Raw genomic sequence first — 23,679 nt, 5'->3', positions numbered from 1 at the left:
CTTATCCACACCCCTAGTCACGTATACCATAAAGAAAGATGAAAAAGTAACTATAACAAGTAACTTGTCTATATATCTTATCTAAAGTTTAGATAGTTTACACAGCAAATCTAGCAGCTTTTATATGATCATTTATTGCTGTGATACAATGAGAGCGGCCATGTTCTGTTTGTAAACATTGTCACAAGCGAGCTGATAGCATCTGCAGCCCTCAGCTCAATCCCCTCTCCTCCTCCCTCCTCCCCTCTGCCTCTGAAATCTCTGGCTAGTAACCTCCTCCTCCTCCTGCCCAGACTGAGCTCCCATGAGCCCTTGCTACAGTGCCAAGGCTCTCTGAAAAGCTGTGGGCGAGGCTCGTTTAGTTTATAGGGAGAGTATTAAAACAAAACAAAAAAGTATTTGGCTTGAGGAATGCCCTATAAACTATATGAAAGGAACACAATTATGCAATGTGTAAAAGTTTATCTCGGCGCCACTTTAAGAAAAATAGTTTGTTTTATCATTCAAACCACACTGGTCCTTTCTATCCTGGTTCATTTTCCTTCATATTAACATTTGACAATAAGAAATATATCAATTTTAAAGATGGAAATAAAGTGTAGAGTCAGTTAAACACATTTTTCAGTAGAGAAAATACATATATTTATATATATCTGCACCAGTCCTGAAAACAGGGACAAATGAGGGAGAGAGAGGGACAGGGCTCCCAAAGAGGGACTGTACCGCCTAACGAGGGACTGTTGGGAGCTATGAAATAGGTGCTGCTTGTTGAGTAAGTATTGCCTTTCCATGTGAAAGTCTACATTGGCATGTTTTGATTGGTTCATTTTCAAGCTGCCACAATTTGCATATTTCTGCATCAGCTCAGTATTATTTGCATAACATTAGCCATTCCCAACCCCATACCTCCCAACTTTTTGAGATGGGAAAGAGGGACACAAAGAGAAACTCTGACCAAGAACTGAACTTTATACCAATCAGTAGCTGATACTCCCTTTCACATGAGAAATCTATTCCTTTTCACAAACAGAGCATCAGGGGGCGCTGTGTGACTGATATTGTGGTGAAACCCCTTCCACAAGAAAAGTACGTACTCTTGGCAGTTTCCTGTCTGTGAGCCTTGCTGCATTGTGGGAAATAGCTGTTTACAGCTGTTTCCAACTGCCAAAAAAACATGCAGCAGCTACATCACCTGCCAACAGTAAAAATGTTCACTGGAGTTCCTCTTTAAGCCACCCACCCTTCCACACCCCTGACCACGCCCGTCACAACCCTATTCACACATACCATAAAGATTTCATAAGAAAGATATGTTGTTTTATAATTCAAACCACACTGGTCCTTTCTGTCCTGGTTCATTTTCCTTCATATTAACATTTTAAAATTAGTAATATATCAATTTAAAGAGAACCTGTACTGAGTACAATTATTTAAAATAAACACACGAGGTAACTTCAAATGAACATTACATAGTTACCTTGCCATCAGTTCCTCTCAGAAGCTCACCATTTTCTTCTGACAATAATCCCTTCCAGTTCTGACAACATTTTGTCAGAACTGAAATATATCAGTTGCTGTCAGTTATATATCAGTTGCTGTCAGTTACATATCGGTTGCTGTCAGTTACAGCTGAGAGGAGAGCTGATGTGTCCATGTTTCCCTATGGTTCAAGTGGGCGATGTTACAGTTTAACTGTGTGCTGACCAGAAAGCTGTTATGGTGTAATGGCCATTTTCAAAATGGAGGACAGAGAATTCCCTTGATCACAGTGGACAAACAGGACGCAGGAGAGGAAAAAGAGATTGAGGAGTAGACTATATGGGAGGTACGTATGACCTGTGTATGTTGATTTTCACTTTTAATTTTCAGTACAGGTTTTCTTTAAAGAATGGGAATAAAGTTTAGAGTCAAACACATTTTTAGTAGAGAAATATATATATTTACATAGAAAGAGGGACAAAGTCCTGAAAGAGGGACAAATGAGGAGGAAAATGGGACAGAAGGACAGTTGGGAGCTAGTGTTGTCCGGATCATGAACTATTCGGATCTTTGATCCGAATCTCTTTTGTGAGTCGAATTATCCGGATCATCAAAATGAACGATTTGGTTCACAAAGGGGGTGGAGCCAGGAGCAGCACGCCCCCCTCTCTCTCAGCGGGCAGGGGGGTCCTGGAAGCAGAGCAGAGATGGATCGCTCAGTTGGAGGGGAGCCAGCCTTGCAGGGACAGGTAGATGAGAGAGGGGACATGGGTGCCACTGCCAGATACTGTATGTGTAGAGCACAGTACTACCTGTAGCGTGCTGCTCATTTTAGGCTGTCTGTTCCATAGTTGTGCATAGTGAACAAATGGGAAAGTTTTGGCTCAGAAGCACAGCTCAGTAACTTTGCAGACAGCGTGCTGGGCTAGAATGACAGGGCAGGCACTGTGATTGCTGTGCAATATGATCCTCCTGCACTCTGCTCTAAACAGCTGCACTTATCTTCTCCCTAAATTTATGATGAGTGTTGGAGGTGAGAAAAGGACACATTTTGGAATGCTTTCTTTCACTGTGAGTAGTTTGCATTCAAAGTATACAGATGAACATATAGGTGAAATATATTTAAAGGGAAGGTTCAGGGACTCCTTGAAAAAAATAAAAATCCATATCCACTTACCTGGGGCTTCCTCCAGCCCGTGGCAGGCAGGAGGTGCCCTCGCCGCCGCTCCAGAGGCTCCCGGTCGTCTTCGGTGGCCGACCCGACCTGGCCAGGCCGGCTGCCAGGTCGGGCTCTTCTGTGCTCCAAGGACGGGCTCTTCTGCGTCCCACGCGGGCGCGCTGACATCATCGGACGTCCACCGGGCTGTACTGCGCAGGCGCAGAACTACTGCGCCTGCGCAGTACAGCCCGGAGGACGTCCGATGACGTCAGCGCGCCCGCGTGGGACGCAGAAGAGCCCATCCTTGGAGCGCAGAAGAGCCCGACCTGGCAGCCGGCCTGGTCGGGTCGGCCACCGAAGACGATCGGGAGCCTCTGGAGTGGCGGCGAGGGCACCTCCTGCCTGCCACGGGCTGGAGGAAGCCCCAGGTAAGTGGATATGGATTTTTATTTTTTTCAAGGCGTCCCTGAACCTTCCCTTTAAAGCATATGATTGCAGCATGGGGGTATTGTGTGCAAAAAAACATTTCTGCTCTCTGTTCTTCGTCCAAGTGCTCCCTTCTCTGTCCGCTCCCTGCCCTTCTCTGTCCATATTCTCCCCTTCTCTGTCTGTCCACCCCCCTTCCCTTCTCTGTCCACTGCAGGGAAAGTCCTGTCCTGCTGGTCATTTCACCCCAGACTGCTTCCCTAGTAAAATTATTTGAGATTCGGATCAAAGATCCGGATCTTTTCAATGATCTGATTCGAATCATCCGAATCATTGAAAAGATCCGGACTTCCCATCTCTATTGAGAGCTATGCCCAGCCCCTCAGATTGCAGCAATGCGGACAGGAATATTATTTCAGGAAGCGAGGCCACGCCCCCTGGACACTTGACAGGCTGGTAGAGAGAGAGACACTGTGCAGAGGGGGCGGAGCCGCTCAGGCACTGACAGGTGTAGCTGGCAGCCAATGCGGGAGCTCCAGCTCAGGAAGCAGATGTCCCCGCCCTTTCCGGTGAGGAGTTTCCGGTCGCCATGGCTCGGCTACTCCAGGCTGTAGCGCTCCTCTGGGCTCTGTGTGAAGCGGCTCTGGCCATCTCCTTCCAGCTTCCCGCTAACAGCCGCAAGTGTCTCCGCGAGGAGATCCACAAGGACGTGCTCGTGACCGGCGAGTATGACGTGTCCGAGCCCGCGGGGCAGGGCCAGGTGCTCCTGAAGGTGAGACCATTCCCAGCTGCCGGGGGGGGGAGAGGGAGATACCATTATTATATAAATGTATTAGGAGCTACAGTTATTATATGTCTGTAATATAGGGGACGTACCATTATTATATGTGAGTGTATTATAGGGGAGGTACCATTATGTGTGGGTGTGTATTATAGGGGAGGTACCATTATTATATAATGTATTATTATATAGGGGAGGTACCATTATTATATAAATGTATTAGCAACAGGAGCTACTATAATTATGTCTGTAATATAGGGGACGTACCATTATTGTGTGTGTGTGTGTGTGTATTGTAGGGGGAGGTACCATTATTATGTGTGTGTATTAAAGGGGAGGTACCATTATGATGTGTGTGTATTATAGGGGTTGGGACCATTACTATAAATGTTGGGATTGTGAGGGGTAGGGGAAATATGTTATGCAGGATGTGCTGTGGGTGTCTCCTCCCCTATATCAGATTTTTGAGATCTGCTGTAGCTTGTTCAGCCATTATACTGGGTGGATTTGTCGCTGCAGAAGACTCACGTCGCACAATAAATGGTAGAGTTCTGAGTATATCATTATAGGTTGAATCTCTGGATCTGAGGCCAGAGATTGTTGCTTATAAAGCCACAATACTCTCACACTGTGGCTGAGCCCTGTGATACATAGTATACATTGCTACATCATGACAGCCACAAAACTCAATTCCAGAAAGCACGAAGACCACAATACACAGTCAGAATGTAAATATAAACACTATGATCTGATATGATCCAGGCTGCCTTATAATTGCAAATGCTGCAAGTGTAATCAGACATTAGTGCATGCACATCTCGCTACCTCAGTGGGGTTGCAGGGTTTATTGAGTGATTGGCATTACAGTGCTAGTAGTGTGAGGTCATTATAGGACTATGTTGAGTGGTAGAACAGGTAAACAATCAGGTAGCGATAGTTTTCTAATTTAGCATTAACTGAATAGCGAGTAGCCACCTCAAAGGATCTTGAAAAATTGTAAATTTTTAAAATCTATATTAATATGTAACATGGGTACTTTTCCATTAGCCGGGCACATCCACTAGGTAGCGATAAAACTCCACCAGAATTACATCTTTTCCTACTATCCATGGCGGCGGCCTGGAGGGGGAATAGCAATTAACGCCACCTAGCACATGCGCCCGGCTAACGGAAAAGTACCACAAAATGCACTATGTATTTCTTTTTCCCCATATTTCTGTCTCTTACAATACATAGTAAAAAACAGGCTTGTTTTGGACTAGTCCATCTTGTGGGGCATTCTCAGTATTTCCCAAGCACCCCCTAGAAATGATACAGAGATGCTGGCCTCCCTACTTGTCTGTTGTTGCAGTTGTACTGAGCTGCTGCTGTAAATTTTTCAGTGTTCTTCCCAGAATTTTTTGCCAGCCGGGTGGCATGAAAAGGTAGCCGGGTGGGGTGAGATAAGAGAATGCAGAGCCAGTGCTTCTGTGCGCAACTGTGCTTACAGCATAGGAGACAGTGAGCTGATAACGGCAGGGTTCTAACCAAAACTAGCCGGGTGGAGCACCCGGCTAAAGGTGCGTACACATGTCTGAATTTATGCCTGTTCAAACCGGACGTTTAAACGACTTGTCATTCAAACAAAAAGTCGTTCAGCCTCCTTGTACACACAGACGACCAGCGTTTGAAATGCTAATTACAGCTAATTTACATGTTGTTGAATAGTCAATGGACTGGATAGCAGGGCTGTGTAGTCGGAGCAATTTTGGGTACCCGGAGTCGGTGATTTCATAAACTGAGGAGTCTGAAGATTTTTGAACTGACTCCACAGCTCTGCTGGATAGAACAATGAACTAGATCAAATGACTGATCAAACGACTTGTTGTTTTGAATGTCTTTTAGTGTCAAACTAATGGACTTTCAAACAAGTCGTTTGTACACAACTGTCGTTTGAATGACAGTTAGTCCACGGATCCTCCAAGCAGATCAGTCAAAACTGCAGCTATCAGTCTAATGGTGGCCACTAATGATCCAATCTTTTTCATCCAATCTTACCAAATCTATGTAGTATAAGGGTAAATTTAGTGAAAATACTGAATGGATACTTTAGGCAGTTACCTTATATTACATAGAAATGGTAAGATTGGATGAAAAAGATTGGATCATTAGTGGCTACCTTAACGATGGGTCGTACACACGACAAACAGTTGTTTGAATGACAAGTCGTTCAGAAATATCAGATGTGTGTATGTACCTTAAAAGAGCCTGATTTTTACTACTGTACCTACAGCCTTGTCCACGCTAGATTTAACAACTTTGATTGATAAGCTAGCATGTGTACAGTGGCCATAATACCCCTGCCTGACTGACTCAGCTGAGCGCTGACCAAGGCCATGGTTCTCCCCAAGGCCTCTGACACTCCTTGCCTCCCACATAGCAACATAACCCATTGCCTGGAGGCTAGCGGCACCTCTGGACAGCTTCGGCACTGTAGTGTTGCCTAATGGATCAAGTTTGGATCCCTGCGGGCTGGACCTGACTCGAATGCGTGTATGAAGCTTAAAGAGAACCCGAGGTGTGTTTAAAGAATGTTATCTGCATACAGAGGCTGGATCTGCCTATACAGCCCAGCCTCTGTTGCTATCCCAAACCCCACTAAGGTCCCCCCGCACTCTGCAATCCTTCATAAATCACAGCAGTGCTGTGAGGCTGTGTTTACATCTGTAGTGTCAGTCTCAGCTGCTCCCCCGCCTCCTGCATAGCTCCGGTCCCTGCCCCCGTCCCTTCCCTCCAATCAGCAGGGAGGGAAGGGATGCAGGCGGGGACTGGAGTTCTGCAGGAGGCGGGGAGAGCAGCAGACTGACACTATAGAGATAAACACAGCCAGCTCTGACAAGCTGTTTGTCAGCAGCGTGGCTGTGATTTATGAGGGATTGCAGAGTGCAGGGGGACCTTAGGGGGGTTTGGGATAGCAACAGAGGCTGGGCTGTATAGGCAGATCCAGCCTCTGTATGCAGATAATATTCTTCAAACCCACCTCGGGTTCTCTTTAAAGAGAATCTGTATTGAAGAAATGTTATATAAATAAACATATCAGCCTATTTGGGGACATCTCCTAGCACCCTCTTTGACATTTTTGCCGTTCTGCGCCGCAATATTGGCGATAAAATAACAGTTTTATAAACAGTTTTGTAAACAGTAAAGATGGCTGCCGAAACTGGAAGTATACTGAAAAGAAACAGGATGTATACTGCCTTATGTTTGCATGACAAGTTTTTATTATTACACGGTGAATACAGCATTCAGATGTTATGTGCAAGTTTAGAAAAAGTTTTACCTTCTGCCTCAGCGGCTCTGTGCCACTGAAGCGTGAAAAGAATCTTTAGACTCCTTTATAAACACAGCGGTTTCAACTGAGCCAGGAGTCTGGGCTCTGCACTTGTGTCTGGGTAACAAATTGTCAGCATGTGACAGGCAGCTCCCTCCTCCCACAGCCTCACAGACACGCTGAGATTGAGAGCAGTGACCTGTCTGAGTGAGAAATAAACAAAGCACACAGGCGTGGGCCTGGAGGGGGAGTGCATAATTTGTCTCTATCACAGCAGAGGAAGCTCCTTCCTCTCTGAGTTGACAAAGAAAAGATGTATTAGAGCGACAGTGCAACTAGAAAAGGCTGTAGTAAGCCAAGCTGAAAATTTTGTTGTTTCTTTAAAGCCAAGTTCTCAGTGGTGCGGTTTAATGGCCATTTTATAACGTGGATGCACCGCCTATACAACGTTCAGTGTGGTGGAAGCATTGCAATATAAGTGGTTGCGGCATCATTACCAGTAGAGGTGAAGCATACCTTTTGACTGTATGCTTCAATGTACGCAATGCGAGCATAATGTACAACGATGCTTTCATGATCCCTTGCGTTCCTGCTGTCACGGAACGCAACGGCCACTGTGAACATGACCTTAGTGCTTAGGAAAGTAATTTATAGTGCATTTTACTCAAGGAGAAATGTACATCTTTTTCTTGATAGTAGCCGTTAATGCTAGATACACACTATGAGATGTTCTGGCAGATTTACTGTCAGATTGATTATTTCCAATATGTCCCATCTGATTTCCGATTTCTGACTGTCTTCCATTCACTTCTATCGGAAATCAGATTGGACATGCTGGAAATAATTGATCTGCCAGAAAACCTCATAGTGTGTACCTAGCTTTAGGTCTGCCGGGGTTACTAAGGTGACAGATTATGGCACGTGGCAGATTCCTGCTATGGGCAGACATTCTGGAGCCGCCACGTCAGAGGAGTGGTGGCACTGCTGGGAATTCTGTCACCTGGAGCCACACTGTAGCTCTCCAGAGGGTGTTTTGTAGTTCTGAGAGTCTAGTAGTTGAGGTACTTGCAATCATTAACCCTCTTAACAGCAAGCTAAAACTCTAAGTTGCAAATTTTGTATTTAGTTACAAAAATGGAGGCTATTAAAGGGAACCTTAACTGAGGGATATGGATGTTTCCTTTTAAACAATACCAGTTGCCTGGTTGTCCTGCTGATCTCTGTGGCTGCAGTAGTGGCTGAATCACAAACCTGAAACAAGCATGCAGCTAATCCAGTCTGACTTCAGTCAGAGCACTTGATTTGCATGCTTGTTGAGGGGTTGTGGCTAAAAGTATTAGAGACACAGGATCAGCAGGAGAGTCAGGCAACTGGTATTATTTTAAAAGGAAAAATCCATATCCTTCGCAGTTTAGGTTCCCTTTAACTTCCATCATGGATGTCAGCATTTTATACTATACCATTTCGACAGCCTTGAGATTCCATATGTACAACAATAAAAGAAGCATCAAAATGTCAACAGATCCAAATATTCATTCTATGTATGAACCTATTAAGGGAGGCAACGGTAACCTTAATGACAACGTGAGTCGGTGTCTAAAAAATAAAAATAGGGGAAACATCCATACTACCTGATGCAGCTCGTCTTCCGCAACCTGACCCACCGCTTCATGCCGTTCTCCGCCTCTCAGTTTGTCCTGAGGGTGAAAAAGAATACACAAATATTTTCTAAGAGGGCCGGGACCCGGAAGTACTTCTGGGGCCACGGCATGTCCTGAGACTATCACATGAATTGGTCTATGCTCTTGGCATGTTCAGTAGCTTCTCTCTTTTTTTTTTTTTTTTTTTTTTTTTTTTTTTTCTTTTTCTTTTTTTTTTCTGCCTGTAGCCGTCCCTGTCTACTTCTCATCTCAAAGAAGATACTGGGGAGTGAGGGAGTGGAAGAGGCGGGGGGACATGTGGGCTAGAGGAAAGGGGCGGTAAGAGGGCGTTCCTGATGCTGGACTGAGTGTAATGTGGGAGTCCCTCTCCTGCAAAGGACGCTTTTTCTGTTTTTTGAGCTGGCAATTTTGGAAGGACACAGATGTATGTAATTAAGCAATAGGCCTCTGTGTCCCAATTGCTGTGAATATTCCACCGTACACTTTGTTACATTTAAAGGAGTTATCAACCAAAAAACCCTACTTCTCATTTTATGAAACCTCCGACTTCGGCGTCTAATACTTACCAGGGCTGTGGATTTGGTACAAAAATCATCTGACTCCTCAGTTTATGAAACCACCGACTCCAACTCCAGGTACCCAAAATTGCTCCGACTCCACAGGCCTGATCTCATCTGCCGGACAATGTATGATAATGTCAATAAGAGAGATAGTAGAACAGGCGCCACAGCCCATGGCTCCAGCTTACTGCACATGCGCAGGCGGGCTCAGTCGGCTATTGCACGGTTATGATCCAAGATTAGTGACAATGGCCTCAATTTACTAAGTTTACTACTAATACTACTTCTACTTACACAACAGATGTATTGTGCTATCCACGTAATGATTCCTGTGAATTTTATAAAGGAAAAGCAGAAAATCCTATTGCAGGCAGTGGCCATTTTGCCAAGCTAATGCTGACATTATATCCTCCCTGACTCTTGTTTTCCCCCCTCCCTTCTCTTGCTCATTGTGTATTCATTAGCTGCCCTACTCCGAGTCTTTTTTTCATTTACACATCCAATCACTGAGTCACCTCAGCCTTGCTTGTAAACACAAGTGATCAGCTAGGCAGGGAAATAAATGGAAGAGGAGGAATATATTATAGATAAAAAGAACTCCCAGCATTCAACTTTTTGGCACTAGGGCCAGTGCTCCTAAAGTATGTGATAACTCGAAACCATAACAGTAGAAGCAGTTTTGAATGCAGAATTAGCATCTTTATCACTTAATACACTCAGACCAGTTGCTGTTGAAATCTGATTTTTATGGTGACAATACCGCTTTAAGGTAAGCATTTGATTTTGTACCCTAGCTTCGGCTCGGGAACACTTTAAGGGGGAGGTTCATTTTTAACCCCTCGTCCTCCAGGATGACTGGGTACTGGAGAGGAAAGCTGCTCCACCCCCCAAAGGAAACGCATCACAGTTAAATCAGTTGGCCCCTATATATTCTTCCCCACAATCATCCTCCTCAGTTTAGTTGAGTTTTCCACCTGAAAGAAGTAAGACATCACGAGGCAGGGAATACTTGTGGGTGCCTGTCTCCATTAGACACTTGTCTTCTCTCCGTGATTTGGCTGGTGGGACTCGGTGGTAGAGCTCCCCCGCTCATGGAGGATTGCGGGGCGGTCTCCTTTATCTGGGATAGCCACTTTGGCGGTGACACTAGCAAAATCTCCTGCTCCATCGGTGTCTTTAGTGCGCAGTCGCGGCCTTCCGTTAGGGGCAGGATGGGAGGCAGCAGAGAAGGCGGATTTCCAGTTACATTTAAAAACGGAAGTGTAATGGAAGTCTCGTGCCGTTGTTGTTTCTGGCTGCCAGAACGCTTTAGTGGGGCTGCATGGAGCAGTCAGAGGTCTCCCCCACTGAGCCCAGCAGACCCGCTGCAGTCCCACCAGAAACTTGAGGTCAGGTGAGCCTAGTGGATGGATAGTCTGAGCAAATAGCCCATGTCTTTTATGCTATGTGTATAACTATGACTTAAAGGGCTAATGCAGACATTTTGTTTGTGTTACAGGCTCCTCCGCTTGCAAAACCTGACCAGCCTGTAAAGTTTGTTCAGTTACAGCTGCTCAGTTACCTTAAAAACCCATGCCCCAGCAGGATTAGCAGGGCCACACTGCTTGTGTATAAGTAGAGAGAAATCCTTCATGGTGGGGGTAGATATGAAAACTCGTAATGGAAAACATTTTTATTTTAGCACATAGATTGCTCAATTTTATAGCAACTTTAGCTGATTGGCTAAAATGTTCCTGGTGAGGCTGACTACGAGTTTCTCTGTGCGTTCTGTCTGCTTTTTGCTGCAGTGACCTCCACTTCTTCGTTCTGCTTTCTCAGACTTTATGAAAGTGCTCTGAGGTCACTGTCCTCACACTGACTCTGTACTGTCATTGAATTTCAGATCACAGATTCGGCCAATCACATCCTTTACTCAAAGGAGGATGCCTCGAAGGGGAAGTTTGCCTTCACAACAGAGGAGTATGACATGTTTGAGGTTTGCTTCGAGAGTAAAAATCCTGCAGGTGAGCTTTCACCATGGTGAGCTGTGCTTATCTTGTGGCTTCAGAGGTTGACATTTCTTCTCCTGCCAGGTTCTGGACGTGTTCCAGACCAGATGGTGGTGCTGGGCATGAAGCATGGAGTAGAGGCCACTAACTACGAGGAGGTGAGCAATTTTTAGACAGGCTAAACTCTAAATACATACAGGGTGCAAATCTCTTAAGTTGTTTTTTTTTTTTCTTTTTGTCCTGTGCAAGAGTTCAGGTCCACTTTAAAGTAAACCAGGGATCTTGTAAACATTTGATACTTACCTGGGGCTTCCTTCCGCCCCGTAAACACGTCTGCGTCCCACACCGTCCTCCCGTGGTCTGCCGTTCAGCTGCAATCAGCGGTAATCCCAACCTCTGCTCGGGGGTAGCTGCTGGAGGCTGTGTGCAGAGTATACCTTCCAGGGGATTTCGATGTTGGCCGCCATTCTTCTGCCTCTCCTCCGGGGCTCTGCTTCCTGCTGGTGAGATTTCTGGCTGTCGCTATGACAGCCGGCAATTTCACTTTAGAGTTGCAGCGCCACCCGGAGGATGGAGGCATAACTGCAGCGCTGGAGCCAGGGAGGTAAGTGATTGAAAAACTGCTGCAGATCTCCCTGGCAGCATGACTTTTTTTTTTTTTTTTTTTCCCCAGGTTTTAGGGGCTGAAAGGGTGCAAAAAAATTACACCGCTTTTAGACCCTAAAATCTGGAAAGAATCAACGCCAAGGGGGTTAAAGAACCAAGAAGGTCAGAAGTTACTGTGACGACTTCCTGGTTTGACACATGATCATGACCATCAAATCAGAACCTTACAAATAGATCAGCTGATCAAATGCTTCTCCATAAGTTCTCCTAAGCAGTGCCATGGGTAATGTTATCTAAACCACGGTCTGCCGTTCAGCACAATCCTCCCACTCCTGGAAAATGACATGCTACTAGACATGCATAATTTATATAGTAAAGTCCCAGAGGCAAGGTTCAATTTCTTATTCATGATGCTTAGAACATGTCAAAAGGCCCAAGCTATTTTAAATCCTTTGCAGAAAAAAATAAGTTCTAATTCTGTCAAAATAAGCTACTCTATAAAATAAAAAGGAATGAGCCAAGAATAGTAGTTAGAGTTCTTTAGAGTAGCGGTGGCTGTATAGTGTAGTGGTTAAGGGCTCTGCCTCTGACATGGGAGACCAGGGTTCGAATCTCGGCTCTGCCTGTTCAGTAAGCCAGCACCTATTCAGCAGGAGACCTTAGGCAAGTCTCCGTAACACTGCTACTGCCTATAGAGCGCGTCCTAGTGGCTGCAGCTCTGGCGCTTTGAGTCCGCCAGGAGAAAAGCGCTATATAAGTGTTTGTCTTTTGATTCCGGCCTTAAAATCCAGATCGCTGTTGCAACAGATTCTGGCTGTAGTTGGAGCTCCCTGGCTTCTGTTTCAGGGGTGTCATTTCAAGAGCTGGTGTGCGATTCTGTCTGTAAGAGGAAATGTACTCCAGAGGCAGCACCCCATTGTCCCTTCTTCTAATCAAATAAATAGTGGCATTTAATCTTTAAAAGATGTCCTAGCATGTTTGTAGTGGCGCCCGATCTTTCCCGATGCATCAGAGTGCAATCAGCCTGGTGGATCAGGGCATTGTTCTTCCCACTTACCCTGCCCACTGCATGACGTCACTTCCGGGCAACTCTGCTTGCCCTCCTTTCCCCTTCATGGCATTAAAATGTGTTCCTAGCCTAAAGGCTAGCAACATGTCTGTACAGCTTTGGAAAAGTTGCACATATATGCAACTTTTAAAATAAGATTATATATATATATATATATATATATATATATATATATATATATATATATATATATATATATATATATATAATATACTAAAATAATATTATACTAAAATAAAATTAGATGCTATAGCAAAAGATGTGATACTTACCCAGGGCTTCCTCCAGCCCCATAAGCATGTCCGGGTCCCTTGCTGTCCTCCCACGGTCTGCCGTTCAGCTGCAATCAGCCCCTGTAACTGGCTCAGTCACGTCAGCCAGGGTCTTCTACGTATGTGCGGGAGGTCTACACATGCGAAGACTCCGACTGGCGCCACTGAGCCAGTTACTGGGGCTGATTGCTGCTGAACGGAGGACAGCGAGGGACTCAGGCGTGCTTATGGGGCTGGAGGAAGGTAAGTATCAAATCTTTAGCTATAGCAGTCTCTGGTACACTTTAACTTGAGTATAAGCAATATCCAGCAGCTGCCTGATACATCCAGATGCCCACATAGGTGACAAGGGCTTGTCTATGTTCTCATGGCCATGCTCTCCACTGTGTATGGGCATGGCTGTACTGTGCCTGCGCACTAAGCTGAAGCCACTTGTTCATGAAAGGCTCCATGCTACTACGCAGGCCCAGCTGTACTCGCGCAGTACGGCCAAGCTCTAATGGAAGCAGTGTGGCTGAGAATCCTCTGCTTAGGGCTTAAGTATGTTTTTTGTTTTCAGTACAGGTTTACTTTATCTTTGTCTGATAATTATCCATATAAACGTATACACTTTCGTTGGAATTATGGGAAATGTGCTGTTTACAGTTCATGCCCTGGACTGAATTCTATTACTGCTGCCTGAATATCCAGATAGGACAATGGCACCTCCTGGAGGTCAGAACTCTGCAGTTCTATCATGGCTGCCAAGTGTGATTGGGTGTGTTTAATCTACCTGCAGATTGCTAAGGTGGAGAAACTGAAGCCACTTGAAGTAGAGCTGCGACGTCTGGAAGATCTCTCTGAGTCCATTGTGAATGACTTTGCCTACATGAAGAAGAGAGAAGAGGAGATGCGGGACACCAATGGTGAGACTCCTCCCTTTTCTGGTTGTATTTCAGCATCTCCTGTAGTAGTTCTCTCCCACTTCTTCCAGCTCTGACCCTTCCTTCTATGTCCTCTCCAGCCCTGACCCTTGCTTTTCTGTTCTCCCCAGCTCCAAATCCAACCCTCTCCAGCTCCAACCTATCCTTCACTGTCCTCTCCAGCTCCAACCCCGTTCTTCCTAGCTCCAACCCCATCCTTCCCTGTCCTCTCCAGCTCCAACCTATCCTTCCCCGTCCTCTCCAGCTCCAACCCCGTCCTTCCCTGTCCTCTCTCTAGCTCCAAACCATCATTCCTTCCCTGTCCTCTTCAGCTCCAAACCTGTCCTTCCCTCCCCCTCCTTCCCAGTTACAAACCCATCCTTCCCTCCTCTCCAGCTCCAAACCTGTCCTTCCCTCCCCTTCCTCTCCAGCTCCAAACTTGACCTTCCCTCCCCCTTCTCTCCAGCTCCAACCATGTCATTTATATTCCACTTCTCCAGCTCTGCCCTTCCCTTGCGTTCTCTCCATCTTGGCTCATTCACTCATTGTTTTTGTCTGTCTGTATGGGCTCCATTCCTCTCTCTTCCTTCCCACCTTGCCACTGCACTTGGCTGCCTATTCTCCTGCATCCCCCTCTCCCACTCAGTTAATGCTCACTTCACATTTTCTATCCCTGTTGTCTTTCAGAGTCTACAAACGTGCGTGTTCTATACTTCAGCATCTTCTCCATGTGTTGTTTGATGGGACTGGCGACGTGGCAAGTCTTCTACCTGCGCCGCTTCTTCAAGGCAAAGAAGCTGATTGAGTGATGGCCGATCCGCGTCTGTTTTTGTATAGCCCCGCCTCCTCCCCGGGTCTGTCAGTGAGGACTGTCCAGCTGCTACGCAGGTGCTGCAGACTTGGGAAATATTTAAGTCTCTAGAACTTCCCTGGTGATGAACTCCTTTCTCCCACCCCCTGCGCCAGCAGACTTTACAGCAGGGTGACTTCCTGCTTGGTTCCCGGCCTGTGCTCAATCGCTGTATATTTTGGATACGTGTTTTTCACATTAAAGAGGAAAAGTGGGTAAAACCTTTACTTGTCATGTGTCTGATTGGAAGAGAATAGGATGAAGTCACACTGCTGATTGGAGAAGAGGATGGGGTCACAATTCTGATTGGAGCAGAAGGGAGTGAGGGCGCACAGCTGATTGGAGGAGAAGATGGTGAGGTCACATAGCTGATAGGAGTCTAAGGGGATGAGGTCGCACAGCTGATTGGAGGAGAAGGGATGGAGTGTCAGGTGGAAAAGGGAGAGAGGTCATGCAGCTGATTGGAGAAGAGGGTGGAGTCACATGGCTGGATGAAGTGGAGGAGGCTGCTAAGTGTGAGGACAAAGGAGTAGGCTATAAGCTCGTACATATGATTGGAGGAAGAGGAGGATAAGGGTGTGAGGTTACACAGGTGGCTAGAAGAAGATATCACATGGGTGGAGAAGATGGTGGGAGCCACATGAATTAAGATAAAGGAGATAACGAGTCACATGGGTGGAAGACAGGACATGAGGTTTTGGCCACATGGATTGATGAAGGGAGGGATGGTAGTGTAAGACACATGGGTGTATGAAGAGAGAGGAGGTGATGTAGGCCACATGGTTAGATGAAAGGAGAGGAGGTGATGTAGGCCACATATGTGGATGAAGAGAGAGGAGGTGGTGTGGGCCACATGGGTAGATAAAGGGAGAGGCAGTGTAAGCCACATGAGTGGATTGATGGAGTGGAAGTTGTGTGAGCCACATGGCCAGTTGAAGGGAGAGGCGGTGAGAGCCACATGAGTGGCTGAAGCTAGAGGAGACAGTGTGGGCCACATTGGTGGATGAAGGGAAGGGAGGTGGTGTGGACCACGTTGGTGGATGTAGGGGAGGGGAGGTGGTGTGGACCACATTGGTGGATGGAGGGAGAGGAGGTGGTGTGGACCACATTGGTGGATGGAGGGAGAGGAGGTGGTGTGGACCACATTGGTGGCTGAAGGGAGAGGAGGTGGTGTTAGCCACATGGGATAATAATAATAATCTAATGTCCTTACCAGGCCTGTGTAGTCAGTACAAAAATAATCGAACTCCGTTTGATTCCTCTTATTTGCGTATAACAATGTTGATTGAAAGTGTGTAATATGAAAGGAACTTCCTCACTGACAAAGCTTAGGAATTTTAGAGCAACATTAAGATGTTCTCTGCTTTTGGGAACAGAATAAAGCTCCTAGCCAGGAAGCTGAGACCCTTCTCTGTTGGCCTTCCCAGCCTGCTATTGACAACACAAATTTACTGGCACATTGTATAATAAGATTCACTGAAGCCTCATATAAACCGGGTTCTAGCGTGTAGCCCTGCCACTTTGCAAGAAAAAGGGGGCGGGGTGGGGGTTCTCTGCCTTTTCTGTATCTGATATAGCAAAGGCCATGTTCTGCAATGGGACAGAGCAGTGCTCCGAAACCCAGCTGATGATATGGGGTTCCAGTGAAACTTATTAAACAGACATTGGGCATGATCCACAAAGGTTTTTCACCTTATCTGTTTCATTTTTGAGCTCCCAAAGAGCAAAAATATTATAATATATATCGTTTTGTGATCAGAGCCTAAACTGTTGGGACACTTTTAGGGCTGGTTGACACGGACAGCAGGCGGCTGCCGGGTCGTCTTGTTTGGGGCAGTGGTGCGGCGATAGTTTAGCTTCCCATTGCGATCAGTGTTTCTCATCCCTGCATGGGGACATGAAGACGTGGCTTCTAGGGCCAGCTGAAACGATGCGGGAACGGAACGATGCCTTTGCGCAATCGATGGTAATCGCGCAATGCTAAACTCTCCCATTCACTTGAGTGGGAGTGTTTAGCCAACAAGTCCCGAACGCTTGGAGGTAAACGCCGCCAAGTGTCCGTGTGAACCAGCCCTAAAAGGGACTCCGAGCTGAATGTAATAAAGATTTATACATACCTGGGGCTTCCCCCAGCCCCATCTGCTCTGATCGCTCCCACTCCGCTGTCCGCAGCTATGGGAACCGGGTCCCCGCACTCCCGTCAGTCAGTTACAGTCTGACGTAAGAGAAGTGCGCTCTTTGCATATCTCTCCAGCAGCTGCTGTGGAGAGATACGTAGCGGTGCACTTCTGCGTAGACTGAAGCCGACTGACGGAAGTGCGGGGACCTGGTTCCTGTAGCGGAGGATGGCGGTGTGGGAGCGATCAGAGCAGATGGGGCTGCAGGAAGCCCCCGTTATGTATACATCTTTTTATTACATTCAGCTCTGGTACACTTTTTAAGCTTTAGTGTACCTCTGTTTTTTGTTTTTATATGTACACCAGAGATGCATTTTTAAAAAGTAGGATATAGCTGTAGAGTGGCCCTAGGCAATCTAACTGTGGGGCATATATAATTGGGCAGCCGGGAGATTTGGGCGCAGGATAAAGCCGTTATACGGCTTACCCTGCTCCTGCAAAAGTACTGGCGGCGTTAATTTCTATTCCTCCTCCAGGCCGCCATGGATAGTGGGGGAAAGATGTAATTTGGCTCCTGAATTAAAGTGTTTTTATTGTAATTTGTGCTCCATCTTCTGACTGAGCCCAAATTACTTGCTGAGCGCTGTTATAGCCATAATTCCTATTAAGGCCCATAGTGGCGCCATCTGTGCGCAAGTCACAAGTGCTATTTACAGCGCTCCAACTGTGGGTACATGTAAGAGTGATATGCAGGTACTCCGTAGGAACATTAGGGATTTCTTCTTCTATTACATACACTTTATGCACATTCTGAACCAGGTTTATGGGTGATGGACAACACCTCTGCTTGTACTGTGCAAAGCATTCTCAGTGGATTCACGATAGCTATGCAGGGAGTGCATATGTAGTGTATATGTACTATATACCGTAACTTAATTTGTATTCACCAACCCCACATTTAATAACCAAAAGAGAGTTTGATAATCATTTACAATTGGTACAGGAACTGCCAATAGTTACATGTGCTCAAACGCTCAAATGCATTTACTTAAAGGGAAAGTTCACGCAAGAGCTGAAAAAATAAAAATCCAAATCCACTTACCTGGGGCTTTCTCCAGCCCACGGCAGGCAGGAGGTGCCCTCGCCGGTGGTCTCTGGTGGCGAGCCCGACCTGGCCAGGCCGGCTGCCCGGTCGGGCTTCTTCTGCGCTCCAACCTGTGTCACTGGTGTGCGCTGACGTCATCGGACGTCCTCCGGGCTGTACTGCGCAGGCTCAGAAGTTCTGCGCCTGCACAGTACAGCCCGGAGGACGTCCGATGACAGGTCGGGCTCGCCACTGGAGACCACTGGGAGCCTGCGGAGCGGCGGCGAGGGCACCGCCTGCCTGCCGTGGGCTGGAGGAAGCCCCAGGTAAGTGGACTTGGATTTTTATTTTTTTCAGCTCCTGCGTGAACCTTCCCTTTAAAGGACATCCGATGTGAAAATAAACTGAAGAAATAAACCATTGTATCTATCCTCCAAAAAATGACTATGGTTGTAATTACTTATCGTTGAGGGCAATGCTGTAGTCCGACTCAGTTCCGACCTGGACAGAAACTGTCACTTGCATAGCTGATAACTCTTTCAGGCAGAGGAAGGAAAAAAAAAAAAGGAACACAGCATAGTGATTTGTGTCCTTGGCACTATACATACACATGTCTGTCTCATCATGTCACCTCGGCTGTCCTTTAAACAAATTCAGGCTAGGTTCACAGTGGTCAGTTGCATAACACACATTATCAATGAGTGTGAACGGCAATGGAGACTGGACTTAGACTTTAATACAAACCCTGCATGCAGCGAGTTAGAATAATGCAATCTGTTTTAATGCAATACTGTGAACAGGCTCATAGGGCCATATTCTATTGCTGAACTCGCCAGCGCTAAGCACTGGCGAGTTCTTAACTTAGGCGATGGGGGCATCGCCTAATCTAATTAAACTTTAGACCCCCCAGGCGGAAAAGAACTCGCTTGGGCGATTTAATCGCCCAGCGAGTTCTTAACACCGAATCCAATTACCCTTATCATGTCTCCGGGAAGCGATGCTTCCCGGCAGACATGAGCGTTAGCTTAGACCTGCAAAAAGCAGGTCTAAACTAGCTAACGCACGTCGTCGCCGCAGCATCTGGGGGTCTCCTTTAATAAGGAGACCCCCAAAGCTCCCCGTCGGGTCGCCGCACAGTTTAGAAGCCCCCGCGCAGCTCTGCACCGGCACCCCTGTTGGCATACATACCGCCGCAGATCACCCACCGCCTCTCGCCGCAAAATCCGTCGCGTAATTACAGTGTATCTAACACTGTAATTACTGTCGGCATAGAAGGAGCCCGGGCAAAGCATCTTTGAATCTGCAGCCGGGCTCCCCATTGGTCCGCTGTCTAAACCAATAAAATGGCTCAGACAGCGGACCAATGGGGAGCCCAGGCTGCAGATTCAAAGATGCTTTGCCCGGGCTCCTTCTATGCGGACAGTAATTACAGTGTTAGATGCACTGTAATTACGCGACGGATTTTGCGGCGAGAGGCGGCGGGTGATCTGCGGCGGTATGTATGCCAACAGGGGTGCCGGTGCAGAGCTGCGCGGGGGCTTCTAAACTGTGCGGCGACCCGACGGGGAGCTCTGGGGGTCTCCTTATTAAAGGAGACCCCCAGATGCTGCGGCGGAAGATGGTGGCGGGCGAGTGCGCATGTGTGGGGAGTGAGGCCGTGGTGCTGATGGACAGCACCACAGCGTAAACCTCACTCCCCATCGCCCGGTAAAAGGGAGCATCGCTCAGGCTTTCGCCTGAGTAATGCTCCCTAACGAACGGCCATCGCGTGAAGGATATGGGCAATAGGATTTGCCGGTAATCCTCGCGCGATGGCAAGGCATCTGCAAGCTACTTATCACCTTGAATAGGATGTGGCCCATAGACTTGTATGGGCAGTGAGTTGACATGCAGAGAGTGCATCACGGCTCATATAAAATGATTACTCTTTTCTAATGTATTAAAATTATATATGAATGCCAGTTTGCATAATAGCTCAGATGAATGTTGGAATAGTGACTAGGGAAGGTCAAAAAGATGCAAATAATTCTGAGTTGATGCAAGATTATGCAAATTGGCATAAGAAATTGGTGTTTGGTTTGTTTCATTTTTGTGGCCTAAGCATTTCTATTACTGTACTTTATTTATGATGACGGTTATCTGAGAAATAGAAAATTGTATTCTATTATTTCTTTAACAGTTAAAATTTATTAGGAGTTGGTGCATTTTTTATGACTGACTCCAGGTACCCAAAAATTCCACCCAACTCCACAGCCCTGGTCCCTTACAACAGTCTAAGGCCAATATGGGGAGAATCAAACAACTTACCAATTTAAATATAAGGTCCAGGCTGGGAATTGCAAGGTGAGGACTCTAGCTACTATAAAGCCTGGTACACACATCCAATTTTGAATGGCCAATTATTCGCCAATTTCACTACCTCCGTGTAGAATGAGAGCTTATCTAGACAATCTATTAATAGTATTCAACATCTGTTACCATTTGTGCTACATTGAAGAGATAGAATTGGCCATTCATTGGCCAATCAAAATTGGATGTGTGTGCCAGGCTTAAAGAGAACCAGAGACGAAGCACCCTCATGTATTTTACCATATATATATCAATGGGAACGTGACAGTAAACACCTACTCTGCTCTTTATTTCATTCTTCACTGCTAAATCTGCCTGTTATCAGCTCTGATAAGAATCCCCGACTGAGCATTCAGTCTAGCTTTGTCCCGGAATGATTATAGCAGAGTCAGTCTTCTGTGATGTCTTTTCAAGCCCAAGTCTGCCCCCTTGTGGCTCTGCTTCCCTGCTATGTATCCTCCTAGCCGAGAAGAATGAAACAAATAGCAGGGTAGGCGTTTAATGTCCTGTTCCCATTGATATATATGGTAAAATACATGAGGGTGCTTTGTCCCTGGTTCTCGTTAAAGAAGAACTTCAGCCTAAACAAACATACTGTCATAAAGTTACATTAATTATGTTAATTAAAATAGATAATAAAATCTCTTACCCATCTTGTTTTAAAAGAGCATGAAAATGTGATTTCACGGGGGCAGCCATCTTTTTGGTTTGAAAGGAGGTGACAGGAAGCATGACAGTTTCAACTGGCCTGTATCCTGATCACCGTGCGTGCGCTAGGCTTCAAATCTCAAATTCAAAATTTAGAAAAACAAATTTGCGCCAAAACAGCAGAACGAGAATATCATCAGAAATCCCATCATGCTTTGCACAGCATCAGGTGAAAAAAGTGGGATGAAACTCTTAACTGAAAAAAATAAAATAAGATCATCCAATAATAAATGATGTACCGTATTTACCTATCCTGTTTTTAGTGTCAGATTTAAAAGAAATGTTATGTAAAAAAAAGAAAATATTTCTACTGGTTTCCATTTTTACCGTTTCTTTTTGATGTGAAAAGTGACATTAATTCTGCCTTTTTTTTCTTTTAAACCCGGCACAGTGTTAATTTACTGTCCATCCCACAGCAAACATCACCTAGATAACAGGGTAAATCACTATGTAAACGCTTCAAAGGGAAAGGAGGGGGGGGGGGACTGCTAAGTTACCTTCTGGTCATGGTGTCCTTATCTTATCTGAAATTGGAAGTTTTTTTGCATTTTGAGTTAAGCTTATTACTTTGAAAAAAAAAAAAAAACTTCCCACAAACCTTTTGGCACTGCACAGTTCAGCAAAGGCACACAGACCAGGTAAAACAAAATACATACCGGTTTTATACAAAAAGGGTTTACATATATTTACATAGGTTTACACATACTTGAGGCACCAACTATTTTAGGCTATTTTATATTATTACATGTGACAACCCCCTTTAAGCCTTTTTACAATGAAATACCATTTCAAATGGCGAATGTTGACTCAATTGTGGAAACTGACCAGTCAGCCCATGCTTTTTAAGTTGCTACTCAGTTTGATTGGCAGTAGTGGTCTGAGCATAGATATCCTGTCTTCTGGGCCATAATGCTAGGCCTACTTTTTGTTGGACTAAATGTTCGGCCTGCAGGTGTGTGTATTGCATTCATTTTATGTCTTTTTGTTTTATGGTTGAAAATTGCATTAAGTTTTACTTATTGAATATTTTTAACTGTATGGTAGGTTTTTCATATTAGTCTTTCTTTTGTAAGCCTTGCTGTTATTTCTTATACTATACCAATTTGGCATGCAAATACCGTTCTCTGTGTTTCCTCATACAGCTTGCATCATGCACTTTACTAAAAAAAAAAAAAAAAAAGTTAACTGAAAATGTTAAGACTGTAGCCAGCTATGTTTTCTGACATGGCTCATAATTTAAATCCTTTCCTTGCAGCCATGGCAACAATACATAATTTGGAGCACAAAGTTTCAATTTTCTAAGTAAGTGTGAAACGTACTATAGCTTTGGAGTATGGATATCTGAGGGGAAAGCTGGATGTGGAATTTCTGTTTCACTATTTATTCATTGTACTTATAAAGCGCCAACATATTACGCAGCACTGGACATTAGTTTAGGTTACAGACAATATTTAGGGGTGACATACAGCAATATGACAATACAGGAATACAAGAAAGACCAGATCATGCAGCACAGTATGTGTACAAGGTAATGCTTAGTCAGTCACTGGATGGAGCATGGAGATTAGGCAAGTTAGGTTCACTCAAATGCATAGCATGGGTTCACAGTAATGGAGGTGCATGATCAGGTAGGACACAAAAGGAGGAGGACCTTTCCCAAAGGCTTACAATCTAGAGGGAGAGGTAAGGACACGAAAGGTAGGGGACCAGAGTTCAGCTGTGGGTTTAGAGCACTTGTGAGGGGTGGTAGGCCAGAGTGAAAAGGTGAGTTTTGAGGGCCCTCTTGAAGATGTTGGAGGGGGCTGCCCTAATGGGTGGAGGTAGGGAGTTCCATAGTGTTGGAGCAGCTCTTGAGAAGTCCTACTATGATAATAGTATAGATGTTTGCTGTATCCATACGATCACCAAAAGGGCTGCTTGGCCAGCACCCTTTGGTTTTATAGTGGTCTGGCCAGGACACTCCACCTTTCCTTCACACCTGGCACCCTATGTTCTTGGACAGTCCAGCTCAGAGTCCACCCGGTCAAGCCCCTTCTCGCCCTAGCTGCGCCCAGCTCTCAGGTTACTTGACCAGGGTAGGGCCCTAATTGAGCCGACATTACTAATCGCTGTAACAGAAGCTATGACACCCAATTGGAGTTATAAGGCCACAGCTTTATTACAGTAACGACATTACATGAGCTATAAAAACACTGAAATTAAAAGGAGAAAAACATATTACAATACACACACATCTCCATCCAAAAAATGGTGGGGCGCTTGCGCACTCTGCCGGTCCCTTGACAATGCCCTTGCCACCAGCCTTCGGCATACATTATACTATGATCAGATTCGAAGCTGAGAGACGTAGATAAGCTG

General features: G+C 45.7%; 1 protein-coding gene across 1 annotated transcript; it reads left to right on the top strand.

Annotated features, from left to right (window-relative positions):
- The first annotated feature begins 3,617 nt into the window (after window positions 1-3,617).
- On the top strand, window positions 3,618-15,284 carry TMED10 (transmembrane p24 trafficking protein 10). The gene is made up of 5 exons (XM_068254509.1): window positions 3,618-3,836; window positions 11,259-11,379; window positions 11,449-11,522; window positions 14,090-14,216; window positions 14,901-15,284. The coding sequence occupies exons 1-5, from the start codon at window positions 3,654-3,656 to the stop codon at window positions 15,020-15,022; spliced, it is 627 nt and encodes a 208-aa protein (XP_068110610.1). The 5' UTR covers window positions 3,618-3,653; the 3' UTR covers window positions 15,023-15,284.
- Window positions 15,285-23,679: the final 8,395 nt, after the last annotated feature.

This window comes from Hyperolius riggenbachi, chromosome 9, assembly GCF_040937935.1.
Source record: "Hyperolius riggenbachi isolate aHypRig1 chromosome 9, aHypRig1.pri, whole genome shotgun sequence".
Taxonomy (NCBI): Eukaryota; Metazoa; Chordata; class Amphibia; order Anura; family Hyperoliidae; genus Hyperolius; species Hyperolius riggenbachi.
This window is presented reverse-complemented; position numbering and strand designations above follow the sequence as displayed.

Bases quoted from the DNA above. Each gene is read 5' to 3' on its own strand.
- TMED10 (XM_068254509.1), top strand. From the start codon at position 3,654: ATGGCTCGGCTACTCCAGGCTGTAGCGCTCCTCTGGGCTCTGTGTGAA. The intron at 3,837-11,258 runs GTGAGACCATTC...ATTGAATTTCAG, and splicing joins AGGGCCAGGTGCTCCTGAAG to ATCACAGATTCGGCCAATCA. The intron at 14,217-14,900 runs GTGAGACTCCTC...GTTGTCTTTCAG, and splicing joins GGAGATGCGGGACACCAATG to AGTCTACAAACGTGCGTGTT.